The sequence below is a fragment of the Condylura cristata genome, unplaced genomic scaffold, assembly GCF_000260355.1.
Source record: "Condylura cristata isolate star-nosed mole 26May11 unplaced genomic scaffold, ConCri1.0 scaffold00036, whole genome shotgun sequence".
Taxonomy (NCBI): Eukaryota; Metazoa; Chordata; class Mammalia; order Eulipotyphla; family Talpidae; genus Condylura; species Condylura cristata.
In genome coordinates this window covers 11,146,610-11,165,142 of record NW_004567137.1, presented here as the reverse complement: position 1 = coordinate 11,165,142, position 18,533 = coordinate 11,146,610, and the positions used below count along the sequence as shown (strand labels likewise).

Genomic DNA, 18,533 nt, shown 5'->3' with positions numbered 1-18,533 from the left:
GGGGGGGGCCAGGGGACCCAATGTGCAAATAAAGTAAAAACAAAATATCATCCTTTGTCTTCTGAATGCTTTCTCCCGCCCTCACCACTTAACTGCTGGTAACAAGGTTGAAGTGACTGTTTACACATGTCAAAAGCTAACAATATTTTTTTATCAAATTTTTCCAAAGGTTCTTCACTTTCTCATTTTGCTATAGGGCCCAAAGCAAAGAAATATGAAGGTTTAAGGTATTTTTGTAGTATAAGACATGAGAAAAAGCATAGATCAAACCTATGCTTATATAGAAATCATTACCTACACAAACCTGATACATTTAAGAAATCTAAAGCCAATCTTTAAATGATATATAGATAGTATGATATAATATTACATATAAATAATGTAATTGAATAAATTTAAACAATGTAAAAGATAAACTATAGCTTTTCAATGTAAAAGATAAACTATAGTATTTTTAAAGAATTTAATTCTGGCCCTCCCTGGTGGCGCAGCGGGTTAAAGCACTGCACTAAGAAGCTAAAGCCACTTGCACATGAGTTCGATCCCCGCCTGCCCCGGAGGTGACCACATGGAGTGGCGACCTCTCCTGACCCGCCCGCTGCTCCCCTCAGCAGTGTACTTCGTCGATCTGCCTGTTCTGCTCCCCACTCTGTCTCTGGTGAAGCCTCTCGTCCTCCGCATCTCTGGCCTGTACCCCAGTTCTGTATGAATAAAAAATAAATCTTTAAAAAAAAAAAAGAATTTAATTCTTGGAAAGCCATTCAATATGTTGACTATGTTAAAACACAAGCTATTGCCGAAGTCCAAAATGTAAGTAAAAATGGCTTATGTGTGTTTGAAGTAAAGGAAAGTAGCAAGAAAAACATGAACAGGCCCATTACTTTTAGGCTAGCCCAATCAAAAGCTAGGAAGAGAACGACTCTGAAGTGATCCTACTGAGTGGTTTACTCTAAGTAGAGAAAAATATTTGGAAAACTGAGGAAAGTAAAAATTCCTTTTCATTGTCATGAAATGTGAAGTCTTTTTTTTTTTAATAACTTGACTTGTTCAGCAGACATTAACACCACAATGCTCCCACTCTCTCTTTACTGACAAGATGCAATGCTAAAATAAATTACTTTCCTTTCTATTCCCACTACCACTGTTTAGTTCCAAAGAATATAGATTTATACAGAACTTCACTTATAGCATTATCATTCCAAGGACCCTCCCTGCCTCTAGTTATTTTTGCTCTGACATCACTAGACTCACTACCAGACTGACTTCTCGAAAGCACTGATGTGATTATGAACATGGACTTTGCCTGGGTTCAAATTCCAGTTTTTGTAATTTATAAGTTATGTGGCTTTGGACAAATAACTTCTCTATACTTCAGCTTCCTTATCTGTAGATATGCTAAATGGATAATAACTGTATGTAAAGTGAGTGAAAGAGAGCCTAGGAAACACTGCATGTCTCTATCTTCTACACATACACACACACATGGATATATGTGTGTATGTATATGTATGTGTGTGTATGTATATGTATGTGTGTGTATAGAGATTTATTATCTCTTGATTTTAAATGCCAGTTCTTTTTTGAAAACTAACCCTGCTCTCTGAATCTCTTCCTGATAGTTGCCCCTTCTCAAGTAAAGAGCATTTTGTTTATGAGTGACTCCTACGGTACTTAAGCCTTATACTGCATACACTGCTGTTCCCTCCATTAGGATTCCAAGTTGTTAAGGGTTTAGGCTTTCTCCATCTTCAACTAAAATGTCATCTATAGAAAACTAAGCAAATGTCTTATTAGACCTATGCAATAAATAACAATCCTTACAATATCATAGGCATTGAAAGCTAAACTCATATATGTTTACCTGACTTTCTTCCAAGGGTCTCCCAGTGACATCCACAGCTGCCTTTCATCGTTATTGACAGTATAGTGCAAGAAATCAATTGTATCCTTAGTGAAGAGGGGGCTGAGGACAGAACTGGCCAGTTCATGACCCCCAGTTGCCTGCACCACCTGAAATGACAGCACGAAGATAGTGATTATCTGTACATCTGCAAAATTTGTATAGGAAAACCCATGCTGAAAACAAGCACTCTTTCATATACTCAAATTAAACTTTGATGTCTACAATTCATTACTAAATGAAGAACAGCTGGTAAATCAAACTGTGCAGCCCAGAGGAACCTAATATGAAATGAAAAGTTAACAGTTTACCAACTTTCACAGCATCTGTCTATTGGCAGCATTTGACTGTACTTTTCCTGGAAAATAATGAGTATGCAGAGAATTCTAAGTCAGGCATTTTAACTACCTCTGCTTATTTTTAACTTTAAAAATAAAATGTATCTATCTCTACAGGCAAATCTATTATACTAACCTTGAAAAACATGGCTAAAGACATGAATACTAAAAAGAGCAACAAAGTTCAACTTAATTGTCTATAACTGTGCTAATAAAGATGTTCAGAAATAAGAATCTAGAGAGAAAGATGAAGAATAGAAACTGGCAGTCTGAATTTATGGCATCTCCCCCACCCAGAATTCCAGGAAATTATCCTGATTTAAAATGGATACTTTAATGAAGAACAAAAACAAACAGGTGCAACTCTCTGATAAAGTGATGATAGCAAGATGTACAAAAGTTGCTCCAAAATGACTTTTTAGGAGCTACTTCTTGGCTAAAGAGTGGTAGTTATCTCCTAGAACAGAAACCAGAGCCCTTTTATAAAAATCTCACCTTCCCAGAAATATGGCCCAAAAAAGAAAGGGCATTTAGGCATGGCTCCAGACGAAGAGTCAATTTCTCTCCCATCACTCAGGTGTTCCAAGGCTGCTATGCTGGTTATGCCTCTGTGTACAAGCAAAAACCATTTCCCAGTTCCCCAGAAAGTCCTTCCTCATCATTCATATCTCTTGTTCAGGTACCAGATCTTGTGGGGGAATTTCTTAAGCCCAGTGTGTGACAGTGAACAGCCACCCATATCCACAAAAGAGTTGATGCATATTATAGCACAGCACATTAGAACTTCTGACTTACTTTTTCTGACGTTGTTTCTTAAAAATTTACACCAAGACTCATTTGATTATGGACTGCAGAAAGCATAGTGTTTTTTAGGGAGATGAATTAGAATAAACGAAAGAGAAAATTAAAAGTAAGGGAGGTAGGTTGATTCTTAGCAACCTTATCCTCCCTGCCCTTGTACTGAATTTTTTACTTCTAAACCCTGTCAGCTCTTCCACTGAGTATGTTAGAGTGCCCATGAGAAATAATGTATGAAAGTAAAGAAAAGGCAGAGAGCCATATTGAAGTATTTGGTTTGACAGAGGAAAATGGGAATGAAATAAAAGAAAACTAAGAAGCTAGGGGCACAATTCCTCTCAAGAGCACGATTGTGCTCTCATGTGTACTGCCTCTGTGCTTGTGTGTACATGCTGAAGCTCAAAGACACAAAGTTTCATCAGGTCTGCAGCAGGCTCTAAATAAAGTGCCTTCCCATCTCTTTTGCACAAGTCAAATATCAAGGTGTGGTAGGTGGATCATTAAATGGAGCAACAGAAATACTATGATTGAGGTGACCACTAATAATGAGTCATTTTTGAGAAGAAATTAATCACAGTTGTCACCAAAACTAGTTTTTGTACGTGAGAAAAACTAGTCTCATTATTTTATAGCCCTACCCTATGTCCTGATTATATATTGACTTAGGAGCCTTGAAAGAGAGTAACTAGAATGAGGTAATGGCAAACTGCTTTGTTAACAATCCTTCCTAATACTCACAGAGAGTAACATATATATTCATGAAAAATTAAAGATGTTAATGAGTTAGTACTCATTTCTTGCATATAATGGCCTTGACCTAATTTTTAAGAGTTTATAAAGCAACAATTACTCAACAATAGCCCTTTAGAAATTGATGGACTATATGTAGCAACAAAATATGAAAGCACTCATAAATTACCAACAAATCTTGGACTATTATCTTCAAATCTCTATTTGTGCAGTTCTTTCATTCATGCTTACAATGTTCCTTTCTGATACCTATAAACCAATATTCATTTATTTTACTTCAGGAGGAAGAACAAGTAGTGGTTCAGACCTGGGCAACTTTAGTGTTAAGAGAATGAGAAAAATCAGCAAAGAAATTGGAAAAGATTTAGTAAGTGAGGAGAAGAAAAACAAGATTCTCACACGCTGGAAGTCAAATTGAAAAAAGTCTGTGTAGTGTCACACTAGACAAAAAGATGAGATTTATCCTTTTCTCCTTTTTGTTATGTGGGGGCTCTTCCATTTATTTTTTATATTTATTTAAAACATATGAGAAGTACTAAATTTGCTCATTTTTGCTAGAAAATTAATATTTATTAATGAACTTAACAGTCACAGTCTTCTTAAGCTCTAAATCAAAGTCAAATTTATCTGTATCCTGTAGTTATTCTTATTCTTAAATTATATCACAGATCTGATACCCAGTCACAGTGATCATTTCTGCCATGTTCACTCTACAAAGCGGTCTTTACAGACAGTTCCGCAGGACAGCCACTCACAGCACACCACACATCCTACAGAAGATAGGAAACTCTGCCATCCTGGAAATACTTAAAGGGAAGAGATTATGCCTTCGGTCCACCCTTCTCTCACTTGCCTCCTCCACAAAATGGGAAAGGACCTATCAAACTGTGGAATTGTAGAAGAGGGAAATCTTCCCTCTTCTGGGATGCATCTGCGTGTAAAGCTAGTATTTGTTCCAACCTGCTTTCTGCTGTCATACTTTCCCCACAGCCCAGCACTTTTCTTTCTGTACTCTTAATTTATATTGCAGCTAATTTCCCCAGCTGTCCTACAGGACAAGATGGTTACACAGACTGTCAGATTGGTGAAAAATCATTATTATACTATTTGTACATGTAAGAAATATGAACTGTACCTATTTTATTACATGTAAAAAGAAAAGACATACCTGAGCATTGAAAAATATAAAAAAGGAAGACCTGTGTCTTCATTTGTGTGTTCTTTCATAATAAATGGTTATGCCAGTTGTGTCAGAACAACGTCCAGTTCATGAAAGATTTGCTCATAACATACCACTCTGTTAGTTTCAAAAATTATACCCTATGTAAAAATATACATGTACAAGAAGAGGTTTTTTTTTGGGGGGGTAAATTGTATTAAGTACAGACCACTGTGTTGGCATGTAGCAACATGCTAAGAACTGCTTATAGTACACAAAGTCTAGACTCCGCTGCTCCCTCCTAGGCAGAGAAGCCCCTAAGATAAAGCCAATAAGAAAGAGGATTACATTTCTTCGGTGTGCTGTGAGATGGCATGAAGAAGTTCAGGTTAACTGGATAAAGGTAGAAATAGTCTAATAGTCTATGTACAGCTGGAGTCAAAAGACAAGTGTTTCTCTAGACTTTCTTTGACTTTGATCAGCTTCTACTGGAGATATCTGAAACTTTTTCAATTATTACTGGAAACTTTTTTTTTTAAAGATTTATTTATTCATACAGAACTGGGGCACAGGCCAGAGATGCGGAGGGTGAGAGAATTCATCAGGAACAGAGTGGGGAGCAGAACAGGCAGATCAACGAAGTACACTGCTGAGGGGAGCAGCGGCGGGTCAGGAGAGGTCTGCCACGCCATGTAGATCTCCTCGGGGCAGGTGGGGATCGAACTCATGCGGAATTGGCTTAAGCTTCTTAGTGCAGTGCTTTAACCCGCTGCACCACCAGGGAGGGCCCATTACTGGAAACTTTTTTCATTTGGTTTCCAGTATATGAGAATTTTGTTTTTCTTCTCCTCACTTCTTTGCTGATTTTTCCCATTCTAACAATGAAGTTGCCCAAAGCTCAACCAGCACTTGCTCCTCCTCTTTAGTCATTCTTCATAGCATCAGAGTCCTCAAATGTCTACTTCTGTCTTATTTTTCCATACACATCAACAATTCAAATTTTCCATCTATTTATAGATAGGTTTTGACAGGTCTAAAAATTAATTCCTTATCTTTCTCATTTTTACCAACAGTCTTTTTCATCTCAGTTAGTAATTAGTTCAGTCCTAGGTCAAAAACTTTACAGATATCCTTGATTCTTGCACATCAAGAACCAGGAAAATTTACTTGTTCTACAGCTTATAATCAGAACCAGATTTCTCACTACCTCCAGGCTACCTGGTCTAAGCACCATAATCCCCATATGGAGTATAGTTAATAGTCCCTTGTTACTTCTTACCTAAATGTCTACACATTGCCAGAACAATCTGGCAAAAATCCTCCCAGCGTTTCAGTGTCACCATCATCTTTATGGACAAACATGGCATGATTCTGCTTATTTACATGGACTATCTCCTGGTCAAGATCTCCCCTCTCATTCCATTCAAATCAAAATAGTTGTTTATTCCAAAAACATGACATGAATGGTACTATCTTGGAGTATTTACCTTAGCTCTTGATTGTCTGGAATTATCCTCCTTCAGAAATCCTATCTTTATTTGCCCAGATGACACCTTAGCTAGCAGTTTAATTAACCAACCCTATTAAAAAGTGGAATACTCCACCATACACACATACACACATGCATGCACACACACTGTAACAGAGAACTCCTTCCCTGCTGTAATTTTCCATATAAAATTTCTAGCAAACTGTATTATTTATATATTTACTTTGGTTATGACTGCCACTCCACCACAAAAAATAAGTTCCAAAAGGGTAAGACTTTTGTCTGCTTTATTCTTGACCAGTTACAAATAACACCAAACCCAGGGGAGGTTCTCAATTAGTAACTGTCAAATAAATAAAAGACAGAATCTCAGCTCAAAAAACAGAAAGATACCTCAATGAAAATTACCTACGTCTCTGAATAAATTCCTAGAGAAGAGCCATTCACCTAGCATTAGACTACTGAAGACTATTCTGTGAGAAAGAAAAAAAAATCTGTATTATCTAAGATGCTGTACATTATATACTACTGTACATATTAGAACACTAGAGAGACTTCATCTTTTCATTTCATTTCCTAGCTCTTTCAGAGACATCAGATTTTGGGGGTATAAAAAGATTAAGATGTTTAAAAGTTCTTTCAACTATTTAAATTTCACACATTTAGTATTTACATAGATGACAGAAAAATAATACCCATGCAAGGTAGTGATGAAAAACTATTTAGTCCATCAGACATACACTTGAAGCTAAAAAAGACTAAGAATATTTTCTAAAATTAATCAACTCTTACCATATTTAATGGAGTAAAGAGAAAATGAACCAACTCTTCAGCACTAGGGTTCTGGATATGAGACTTCAATTTGGCCTGTAACATTTATACACAAATATATTACTGTGACAGAACTGAGCAAAAGACAATCAAAAAGGTTCACTCTTGATTCAGGAGTTCTTCCCTATTAGCTTCACTTCTAGTATATTAATTAAATGGGAAAATTTTCATTTTAAAAATTATAATCCCTTAGATGTATATATTTTATAACTGGCCTAACTAAAAGCAAATCAAAACAGAAATATAACAAATTCACAAGAACAATCTCATTTAACAAATAGCCTCATTAGAGTTTCATCTCTTTTACTTGTTTAATTCTATATAAATAAATTTCACATACCAAAAGGTTAAATCCATGTTTAAATTTTTGGAGGCAGTCAACAAATTCATCGGGAGATGGGGGTTTTGCTCGCAGCGTTAAAACACCCTCTAGTGAAATAAATGGGAGGGTCCATGAGAACAAAGTTCTAAGAAAAAAGTACTAAATTAAGAAAAAAACACATTTATGTCCATAAAGTTTGAAGACCACACTAGAAATCATGATGTGTAGCTGCCCTACACACCTACACAGTTTGACGCAAATATGATGGCACAACATTTGACCCATATTCCTCTGTCACTATTAAATTCCACACATTTACATTGTGGGCTTTCTGTGTCACTTACTGCATTTACCATTTTGAAGACTATTAAAATGTATAAGTTGCAAGCCCTGCTCTTTGAGGGCCTTAAGATCTAGTAGACATGAATCAAGAAAGTAACACAGGTATATGCTTAATGCAGTGGGGGAGATTATATAGCTAGTTAATTTGGGGAAAGCAGATTTGAAGATGGGAGTTCAAAGGTTTGGCTCAGTGTGGGTTGGTAAGAAAAACTTAGCAAAATATGGAGGAAGAAATTGCATGTCAATAAAACAATACTAAGGCAGAGAAACATGAGAGTGGAAAAGCAGCCCAAGGTTACACTGTGGGTGACTCTGACTGTCAAAATGAGGAGAGGACTTAAAGCAATATAGTAGATGAAAGGTGTGATGACATGAGAGACTTCGGAAAACAGTCTTCACAGAATGAAAGACTAGAGCCTTGAGACTACCTAGAAAGCAAGGTAAAAAAGTGGTGAAGCACAGACTGGTTATAGCTCAGCTACAGTATACTTCAAAATCACTTACATATGACTCGAATGTACTGTTAATACAGTTTTGTGACAAAAATTTCAAATCGACTGACATTTTGAATTATGTGTATGAGAAAATTCAATCCCTTTATTTAACAAAATAATGGAGTCCTAAATTCACAATAAAATACAAGAAGAGTTGTGACTTTATATACATGGATGTTAAATTTACAGTCACTAATGACAATGATACACAGAAGACCACTGGCTGAGCCCCAAAGACTGCTGACTCCAGTGACATATCCCAAAGTCTTCATTTAGTGTAGATAACTTAAAACCCAAATAGAATCTTCCCCGGACTCCACTTAGTCTCTTCCTGAATCCCTGGGACTTTTTCAGCACCCAAAAAAGAAACACTAGTGCACTATCATTAGACTTCAGCCGAAATTCCACCTAGCATTCAAGTTCGGAACAGTCTATATGTAAGATAAAAATAAAATAAAATCCAACTCACCTCCTGGTCCTTTCTTTTTACCTTTTTTAGTTTTCTTCCTTTTAGAAAGCTCAGAAAATGCTTCAGCTGCTTTTTGCAGTTTTGTGATAAAAAATTCAATGTCATCCAAAATGTGATTTAAGATTTGCTGAAATTAGAAAATACAAAATAACATATAGAGCAAAAACTATTTTGCATGGGTTGTATTCTGCAAGTTAGTAAAGAAAAATACAGTTAAAGAAAAAAAAAATCTCCCACATGCAAATTTCAAGTTATCACTAATTCTGACAGAATTGAACTAAATGTACTTGTGGCTAAAATCTGGCATTTACATTTTTCTTTAGCTTAATTGTGCTTTTATTTCAATGCCATTAAGAAAGCACTCACAGCATCTCTTCAGAATCAGAGTTATTTTTAATTACTCTAATTTTCTCATAGTATTCTCCCACACAGACTGGGGGAAGGGTGAAAGAAAAAGCAAAGAACCATTTTATTAAAAGAGCATGGAGCATTTTTATTTTTCTAATACGGTGTCAATTAATCTAATAAGGTGACAATAATACTTCATAGAACTGAAGGTACATAGAATGTTGTGACTGTTGGATAAACACAATAGGTATCTACAATAGGTATAAATAAGAGGTATAGCTATTCTACATTGTAAAACAGAACTAATAATAAACTATGCTTTTGATCATCAGATCAATTTTTGTTACCTCATACATCACAGTGTTAACTGATTTTCTCCAACAGTTAGGAAACTTGGCATTCTTCTAATTAAGACCAGGCACTGGGTTAAAATCAACTTTTAATTAACAGTGTATATAAAAAGTAAATTCTGAACTTCAAATTGCTCGTTTCCAAATAAGCTGAAAACATTTATATATGATAAAAGTAATTAGCTGACATATTTTGTGATTAAATCACAGAGTACTGTCTCGCTGTAAGTAAATTATTATGGGAAAATAACAAAAACAGCATTAGCCTTTAAAAATACCACTTAAGTTTTATCTTTTGGGCATTATAAAATTTGCCTAATAAATTCCAGGGAGACATACTAAAAAAGATATTTCAATTATGAAATATAAACATGAGAAAATAAAAATGCCTGAAATCTGCTAATTCAGTTTCAATTATTTAATAAATAGTAATATGCTAGTTCTTTTGTCATGGCCCAAGTCTACTCCTTAAATATTGTAAAAAGGCAAATATATTCAGAAAAAAACATAATTCAAAGGCCACACCAACATTGGAAAAAAGAAAAGAGTTTCCATAAAGCATCTTTCTTTAAAAATAATCAACTTCATTTTCCTTGTGGATATGCATTTTTCCTTTTTATAAACAAGGTCAATGACCTTGAACGTTCTTACCACGTCTCTGTCGACTCGGGCTGCCATCATTTCAGGTGTTTCTTCCTGCTCATGATACTGCCTGGATTTCTCAACTAAAGAAAAGAGGATCATCAGCCTCCCAACCTTTGCTTAGGTAATAGTCATATGCAGGTAATTAAACATTATAACTGACTAAAAAGGAGCGCCGTATGCAGAAAGGGCAGCTTCACTGGCTACACCATCAGTACTGTGCTTATCCAGGAAAACTTCTACGTCTCTGCACCTCTGGCAGACGCAGCTGTTCAGGGATGCACACTGCCTTCCCCACCCGTGATGCCAATTTACTCCATTCTCCCTCTTCTCACTGTCAGCTGCCTGTAGAACTAACCCTATTTTTGCACCCTGTGCTTCCTACCCAAGAAAGAAATAAAAACCATCATTCAGTACCTATTTCATAAAATGTAACCAGTGAAGTTCTATGCAACAGAGCAACTCAGGTTGGTACCTTCCAACAGTCTGATTACAACACAGCTTTGAGGAGTCTAATATTAAAGTGCTTGCTAAAATTCTAGTCCTAATTAAGCTAACAACCCACAATGTTGGGCTTATTAATTTTAAGTCATATGCTTTAAATAGCCACAGGATTTGAAAATTAAAGAATAAAATGTCTTAACAGCATTCCAATGATAAAGTTAGCTCAGTTGACTCGAGCAGGATGTGAATCATGAGGTCATTATCATGAAGCCTTTTCTGGCACAATTCAGTAAGCCCTCCTTTCAGACAGAGAGTTGTACAAAGATTTCACAGTAGATGAAAGAAAAATGAATGGGTGGACAGGAGAAATGCACCACCACAAATAGAAATACATAAAACTCATGATACACCGCCATGTCTCAAGATGTCCAATAAAGACGGCACAAAAACATACTGAAGCCTGCATGGCGACATGTCCTCTAGGCCTAACCTGACCGGTAAATGGACTTGCCAAAGAGGACACAAGACATCGCAGGGTCTTATGTAACTTAATTAGTGACTATTAAGCACTTTAGTATAATTAAAGTTTATATATTTGAAATTTTGCCAGTTAGCTGCTGTTTTACACAAGATTAGCTGCTAGCTTCATTATATAGTACTGCAGAAAGCATTAAGTTGCGCTTGAAATATAGCTCTTGAGACTTCCAGATGGGTGCCAGAACATTACACTGGGACAGGTGAGGGAGAGATGTGGCACTACTGTAGCTTTCTCATGGCATGTGGCACCTGTAGGGCTCCCACTTCCATCATTCTACAGGGACACCTGGGGAACTGCGTGCAGCCCCAGCAAGGACAAAGGACTTGTTCAGCAGGTCCCTTCAGACAAAGTAGTAAGATCCTCCTCTTAAGATGCTTCCCAACTTAAAAGTGGCCTGCATTCAGTTTGGCCTGGTACTAAATTAGAAGTTCTAAAAACCTATTTCCCCAAAACTTTAATAGAAGAGTGTATTTCAGACAAAATCTTCTAAAGAGTGCAGACAACCCTGAAATAAATTTTCTTTTTGTTGTGATACATTGCTCAGTACATTTTTACAAGTTTATTCATGTCTGTCAACTTGAGGTGTCTTATCCTTCCTCCACCTTAAGAACATTTTGAAGGTTCTCAAAATATAACCCACATCCTCTTCACTAAAGCAGTTAATAGCAGCAAGAACACCACACCTAAATAGACAAAATGTAGAAAAAACTATCGTGAACTCCTAATTTGTTTTTTAAACACAAATTTTTATAAAATGGATCACTAGGAATTTATAAAGTCCCTAAAAACAGAAACTTCCATAAAAGTAAATAATGATTCTGTTTTTTTTTTTTTTTTTTTTTTTTTTTTTTGAAAAGTAAACACTTCAAAGACTACTTTCTTTCATCTGTTTGCTAGCTCGGTTTACAGGTAAGCCTCCGAAAACACCTTTCAGGATATGAGAAATCAAAATAAAATGGAAAGCAATTCAGGAAATAAAATGCTCAAATTTGGCAAAAAATGAGAACCCCCACCAATTATGCTTGCTTAGGTGTACAAGTACTGTTAATACACTTTATTTGCTTTTAGATTCCCTACAACCCATGAATTATCCCCATTTTACAAGTGAGGTTGAACTGAAATATAGACAAAATTGTCCAGATACACACAGGAAGATCTAGGTGTGTTCTGCAGCCCAACTCTGGACCTACCAGACTCAGGGTGCAATGTCACTGTGCTGGCAATCAGGTCCTTTAACTATGCTGCCATATCTATTGCATAATTACAGCTTTGTCAGACAAAGGATCGATGATACAAGATCTCCTCGAACCAGGAGAGAAAAGAGAAAGGCATGTTGAGTATTCATCAAATTCAAACTTGCTGATCACAATTTATTCACCCTAAAAAAGAAGAGATCGAACCAAACCGACTGGGAAATGCATCCCAGTAGAAAAAAATCACATTTTCAAAAATATTCTAAAGTATAGTAGGTCACACTCAGTTCTATGCCATAAGTAAAGGTAAAGTGACTGCACACACAAAAGATGGGTGAAACACTGCACGATATACACCTCAATAACATCTTTAAAGATACAGCACCCAACGTAACAATAGTGAAGGAAAGGATAAACAGACGGGGCTACATCAAGTTAAAGAGCTTCTGTACAGCAGAAGAGACATTACAAAAAACAAAAAGGCATCACACTGATTGGGAAAAAAATTTCTCACACAACACTAGTGATAAAGGATTGATCACAATGACATATCAAGAACTGATGAAATGCAACAGAAATAAACAACCCCATCAAAAAATGGGCAGAAGAGCTAAAAAGACACTTCTCGAAAGAGGAAATGCAGATGGCCAACAAGTATATGAAAAAATGTTTAACATCACTTGTAGTAAGGGAGATGCAAATTAAAACCACAATGAGATACCACCTCACACCAGTTAAGAATGGCACATCTTCAAACAACTTGCAACAACAAATGTTGGCGAGGATGTGGAGAAAAGGAACTCTCCTGCACTGTTGGTGGGAATGCAAACTAGTACAACCACTATGGAAAACTGTTTGGAGGTTCCTCAAACTGCTAAACATGGAGCTTCCCTAAGACCCTGCAATCCCACTCCTAGGTCTCTACCCAAAAGACACAAAAACACTGATTGAAAAAGATACTTGTACCCCCATGTTTATTGCTGCTTTATTTACAATAGGAAAGACCTGAAATCAACCTAAATGCCCCAAAATAGATGACTAGATTTAAAAAATGTGGTACAAATACACAGTGGAATATTACCCAGCAATCAAAAAGATAAACTCATGCCTTTTGTAGCAACATGGATGGAGCTGGAAGGGATCATCATCATGCTTAGTGAAATAAGCCAGAAAGAAAAAAAATACTAGATGGTTTCACTCAATGCAGGAGCATAAAGGGCCAGGAGGAAAAGTAATAATAATAATGAACAGCCATATGCCAGAAACATTTTATGTGGGTGGAGTGGGGAATGGGATCAAAAATTAGGGTGCGGGGAGGTACACTGGACTATGGTGATGGCACATAGGTGATTTGGTGAGGGGAAGCCCATGGGGATTACAAATGAGATGGAAAAAGGCACAAAATGATGTAAAGGTGAGCTATCATATTTTTTTTTTTAAATGACTGCACACACAAAGGGCCCATTTAGAAAGTTCAGCCAGATGGAGAATGCCTGGTAGGCCTTTTCCACTGCCCGGCCACTGTCCTAACATCCTTCCCAGGTAACCACGGCTAATCTGTCCAAAAGAGGAAAGTAGCATGACAGTAAGAACCTGAAGTATAATCTTTAAAACAACCTGATAGTCTCTTCTTTGGCACACAGTATATTTTATTACTATCCTAGTAATTATTAGTCAAATCAAATTTCTGTCTCTAATCTTAATGACTTGTCTGAATTTCATAAAAATGAGCATCAGAATCTGAAAGTCAGAACACTGTCACAAACCAAAATAAGTGCTCTTTGAGTATAAAGATGTAAAACACTCACTATCCCCTTGGTCAGATGCCCATGCAGACCAGGCTGCCACCCGACTTCTGACGTCCACCTGGGTGACAGTTCCAGGGGGGACGGGTGCAGGAGCTCTGGGAGGAGGCGGAATACCAGGGTCCGTTTTGGAAATCATCCTTAAAAAAAGCAAGCATATTAAATTTTACCATCTGTAACACATTAATTCTCCAACTCTACTGTACTCATTTTTCAAGAGGTAAATCAGGTCTTTCTCATCATTTTATACTACATATACTTGTAAATGTATAGAGAATAAAAAAATAGAAAAACTTAATAAATTCAGGTTAAAGCAGGATTTACTCTTTTTCTTGACGGCCTTTGATTTGAAAGGATATGAACCCCTATATTCCTTCAGGTACTCCCTGAAGCTCCTTGCCTTTTAAATGCCGCTCATCTTCCCCGAGTCCCTGGAACACCACCTGTAGGGAAAGCCCTTGTCTAGACAAAGAGGACAGCATGGAGGAAAGATGCCCACATGTACTAACAAACACGGAGAGCTAGTGGGCGGAGATTACAGGTGGCCATCTATAAAATGCAATGATACACCTTTGGTCACAGTACTGTTTCTAAATCTTTAGAACAAAAATGTTGCAAAAAAACAAACAAACAAAAAATCAATTCCATCCCTTTCCTTCCCTCCTTGTTTTTACCTCAGAGCCTCGGGCCGCCTCTTCTGTTTCCCTCCTTTATAGTCACTGATTGCGCTCTCAATATCCTCACTAATGAGGTTTGCCTGCAATAAAAAACTAGTTATCTGGAAGGTTACAGATCTTACCTTTTGCTCTTGATATGTAGGTCAAAATAGAAAGCGGGATTATGTTCCTATTTGAATCAGTCTCTTCAACGCAAAAGAAAAGTATGTATTGGCTCTCTGCTTTCTAACATGAGTCCTATATATTTTAGAATGTGAACATTATGGTGATAATATTAAAAAATTTAAAGAATTTTTAAAGATGATTTAATTCAGATTCCTTTAGTTTTCTGTTTGTTTTTATAAAGCTATCCCTGCACAAAGGCAAAGAAAAAGGATTTGCTAATGCTGAGTGGATAGACATGCTGAAAATGTAGCTGGGTAAATTTCTGTGCAGGCACGAAGGATCTGGAAGGAGCAAGTTCAGTAGAGTGGAATCCTTCGCTTCCTCAGCCGCAGAATACATGGGCACCCACAAGCCACTGAAACAAATCACCCAGTCCCAGCAGAGCTATGCCAGTCCAGGACAAATCCACTATAACTATCAGCTGAACCCAAAGCCAAGCTGTAACCTTTTTGATGACTATCATTTTGTCACTGCAGGTAAATGATAAATGATAACCTTTGCCGGTACTTTTCCAAAAAGAATATCTGACTCCATTTTCTTGGGAGCCAATATGAAATTAACTGCAAGGTTTATTTTATTTGGCTATGAAGTTTATTTATAGCCAGAGATTATTAAATGTTCATTTTATAACCATAAAGTTGTACAGCTGAAAGGACACTTAAAGGGAAGTTAATCTGTTTTTTGTTTTGTAGCTAAGGAAACTAAGGAATGACAGGATGATGGCTTGGGTAAGGTCACAGTGTTCCTTGTTCAAGACAACCCAGTTTCAGGAAGACATGACAAGCATCACACATGATGGCTTTCTGCTTTGCAGGATATTAAAACTGAAGATGACTAGAAATGCTGAACTTTATAGGGAGGCTGTGATACTTCTAAGAAAATTTTTACTAGACTTGGGTAGGCGTACTGTGTCAAAATTCCTTAAAGAAATGTTAAAACAAACAAAAACAAAAAACTCAAAGTGATGTTGTATCATGACAAAAGCCACATTTTATGTCATGGTATTTTCCTTTCAGTGACACAGAGATATTGTATGTGGCTCATGTCCCAAAACTAAATGAATGTTACTGTACAGCAGTGCCTGGTTAGGACGAAACGGAGCTCAGTAATCTGTTTCAGACCCATTGGCGTCACCATAGCCTGTTGTATAAAGCAACTCACTCTTTTATTCCCAAACTGAAATTCAGAGACTTTTACTTTCTTTTAATTGTTAACCTTTTTTACATTCTTTTTTTTTTATTAATTTTTCCAGATTCTTTTTTTTTAAAGATTTATTTATTTATTCATATAGAACTGGGGTACAGGCCAGACATGCAGACGGTGAGAGGATTCAGCAGAGACAGAGCGGGGAGCAGAACAGGCAGATCGAAGAAGTACACTGCTGAGGGGAGCAGCGGGCGGGTCAGGAGAGGTCTGCCACGCCATGTGGTCACCTCCGGGGCAGGCAGGGCTCGAACTCATGCGGAAGTGGCTTAAGCTTCTTAGTGCTGTGCTTTAACCCACTGCGCCACCAGGGAGGGCCACTTTTTTACATTCTTGTTCATTTTTGTGGAGTATATGATTTCTTTCTGTGTAGTCCCATCACCATGGATTCATGTGCTCTTACCTGTTGCGGTCCCTTCTCCTCCCCCACTCTGTCTCAGGCCTATAGTTCCTGCAAGTGCTGTCCTTTCTTTTTTTGACCCTTTGTTCAGTTTCCCTACATTCCTCCTATTAGTGATATCATCCAATATTTTTCTTTGTCTTTCTAATATGAAATTCAGAAACTTAACTCAGCACAATAATTCTTAGATTCTGTGGGGACCTTTCCAGCACTGAGACAAACACCAGATTTAAAATGTCTTCTAGCCTAATCTTCTGCTTTATAAAGTGTTTGGATTGAAGTTCACGATATTTTCAGAGAAAAGCATTCACTTTGATACTTAGTGATATAGGAAATCAAACAATGTGTAATTTTTCATATACTTTAAAACTTCCAACAGGCACTACCTAAAAATCTAGTGACCATCACATATCATCAGCTGTCACAATTCTTTTCAAGTAAAATTTTCAGAAAGTCATCTATGTCATAAATGGAAATAAATAAAATACACTAATTGCATAGGTACATAATAAACAATAAAAACTCACTAACTGTAATCAGTCTTAATCAGTGATATTTTAATGTCAAAGAAACACAGAAAGGATCAAGAGAGACTAGCTAATCTCTAAGAATTTGTTTATAAAATTTCATAAAATTCAATCATAGCAATAAATCACTGCTTTGGCAAAGTTCCCATCAACTCAGCACAATGATTTCTCTTTGGAGACGTCAACCCATGACATAAAGACATTCAAAGTTGAAGATAATTTCTAATGTCCAATCATTATTTCAAATTATCATTTGAAGTTTCCAATACAAATATTCAGGTAATAGCCTATCATTACCAGTAACTATATTGAATTATTTTCGCATATCAATTGCAGTAATTCTTGAACAACAGTCTATTCACATAATAGTGAACTTTAAAACAATACACAGAATATTATGGATTATAGTCCATTCCATTCCACAACACTACTGCAGAATATAGCAGGATGGCATCATTACTTACTATTCATGAAACACGATTTCTGAAGGATCAATTTTTAACTATAAATCTAAGAAACTCAAAGAGGCACTTAATATATTATCTATACCTTTTTATAATTATCAAGGCTGTATCTTTTTTTAAATATTACTCTTTCTCCTCCCCATTCACCTAATAACTATTAGCCATGTGATTGAAATAGTCAATTCAAAAGCTACCAAAATACCTGCTTATGGGAAAAGAAAGTTCACGACTCTTTTACCTTAATCTCATCACACTGGAAAAGATGAAGATCTGGCTTATTCTGGGTTGGCTCCTTGCATACCAGGGCAAGAATTGAGTCAAAGTTACAAGAATGCATCATGGCTTGGCAGTGCTGGATTGTGTTTAGAGGAAAATTCTCCAGTTCATTCTATAAATAAAGCAAAAATTAGAACTACTTTATTTTTTATTTTTCCAAGCACTCTAAGCAATGTGCAATTAATTTGTAAAGTATGACAATCATATTGACAATGTACACTAGTAAGTACTGCAGAGGCTGTGAAGGATGACATGGTACAAGATGGCAGCAGAGAAGCAAGGCTGGGCTTTGAGCTAGATGGAGGGTGAGAGCAAGAGGAACAACGATGGATATGTTCAGCAGAAGAACACAGTTATGTTCTTAATGCATAGGAGTAATATGGGAACCTAAGAGTATTACTCTTAGGTTCAGAATATTGGACAGGGAAGACACCTTTAAGGGCAAAAGAAGTAAACTGAAGCTCCTTTACAAAATTATTCACCATTTAATGGGTTTTTTCTCTCTCTAGCAATGCAGCGCCAAGAATTTCTTACATGACTATTGAAACTTCAAACACTTCGCTTCTACCTTCAACAAGAACAAATACTAGGCTATGAATAATATATCAT

The 18,533-nt window shown here is 36.6% G+C and overlaps 1 protein-coding gene across 2 annotated transcripts in view; it reads right to left on the bottom strand.

Moving 5' to 3' along the window:
- EPS8 (epidermal growth factor receptor pathway substrate 8) overlaps nucleotides 1-18,533 on the bottom strand; it is a 67,561-nt gene that overhangs the window by 36,380 nt on the left and 12,648 nt on the right. For both annotated transcript variants that reach the window (XM_012732913.1, XM_012732914.1), the window contains exons 5-12: nucleotides 17,887-18,036; nucleotides 14,887-14,969; nucleotides 14,216-14,352; nucleotides 10,242-10,315; nucleotides 8,893-9,019; nucleotides 7,606-7,694; nucleotides 7,227-7,301; nucleotides 1,862-2,010 (exon numbers count right to left, since the gene is read on the bottom strand). In XM_012732913.1, coding sequence (XP_012588367.1) covers nucleotides 1,862-2,010; nucleotides 7,227-7,301; nucleotides 7,606-7,694; nucleotides 8,893-9,019; nucleotides 10,242-10,315; nucleotides 14,216-14,352; nucleotides 14,887-14,969; nucleotides 17,887-18,036 — 884 coding nt within the window. The remainder of the gene's footprint in view (nucleotides 1-1,861; nucleotides 2,011-7,226; nucleotides 7,302-7,605; nucleotides 7,695-8,892; nucleotides 9,020-10,241; nucleotides 10,316-14,215; nucleotides 14,353-14,886; nucleotides 14,970-17,886; nucleotides 18,037-18,533) is intronic.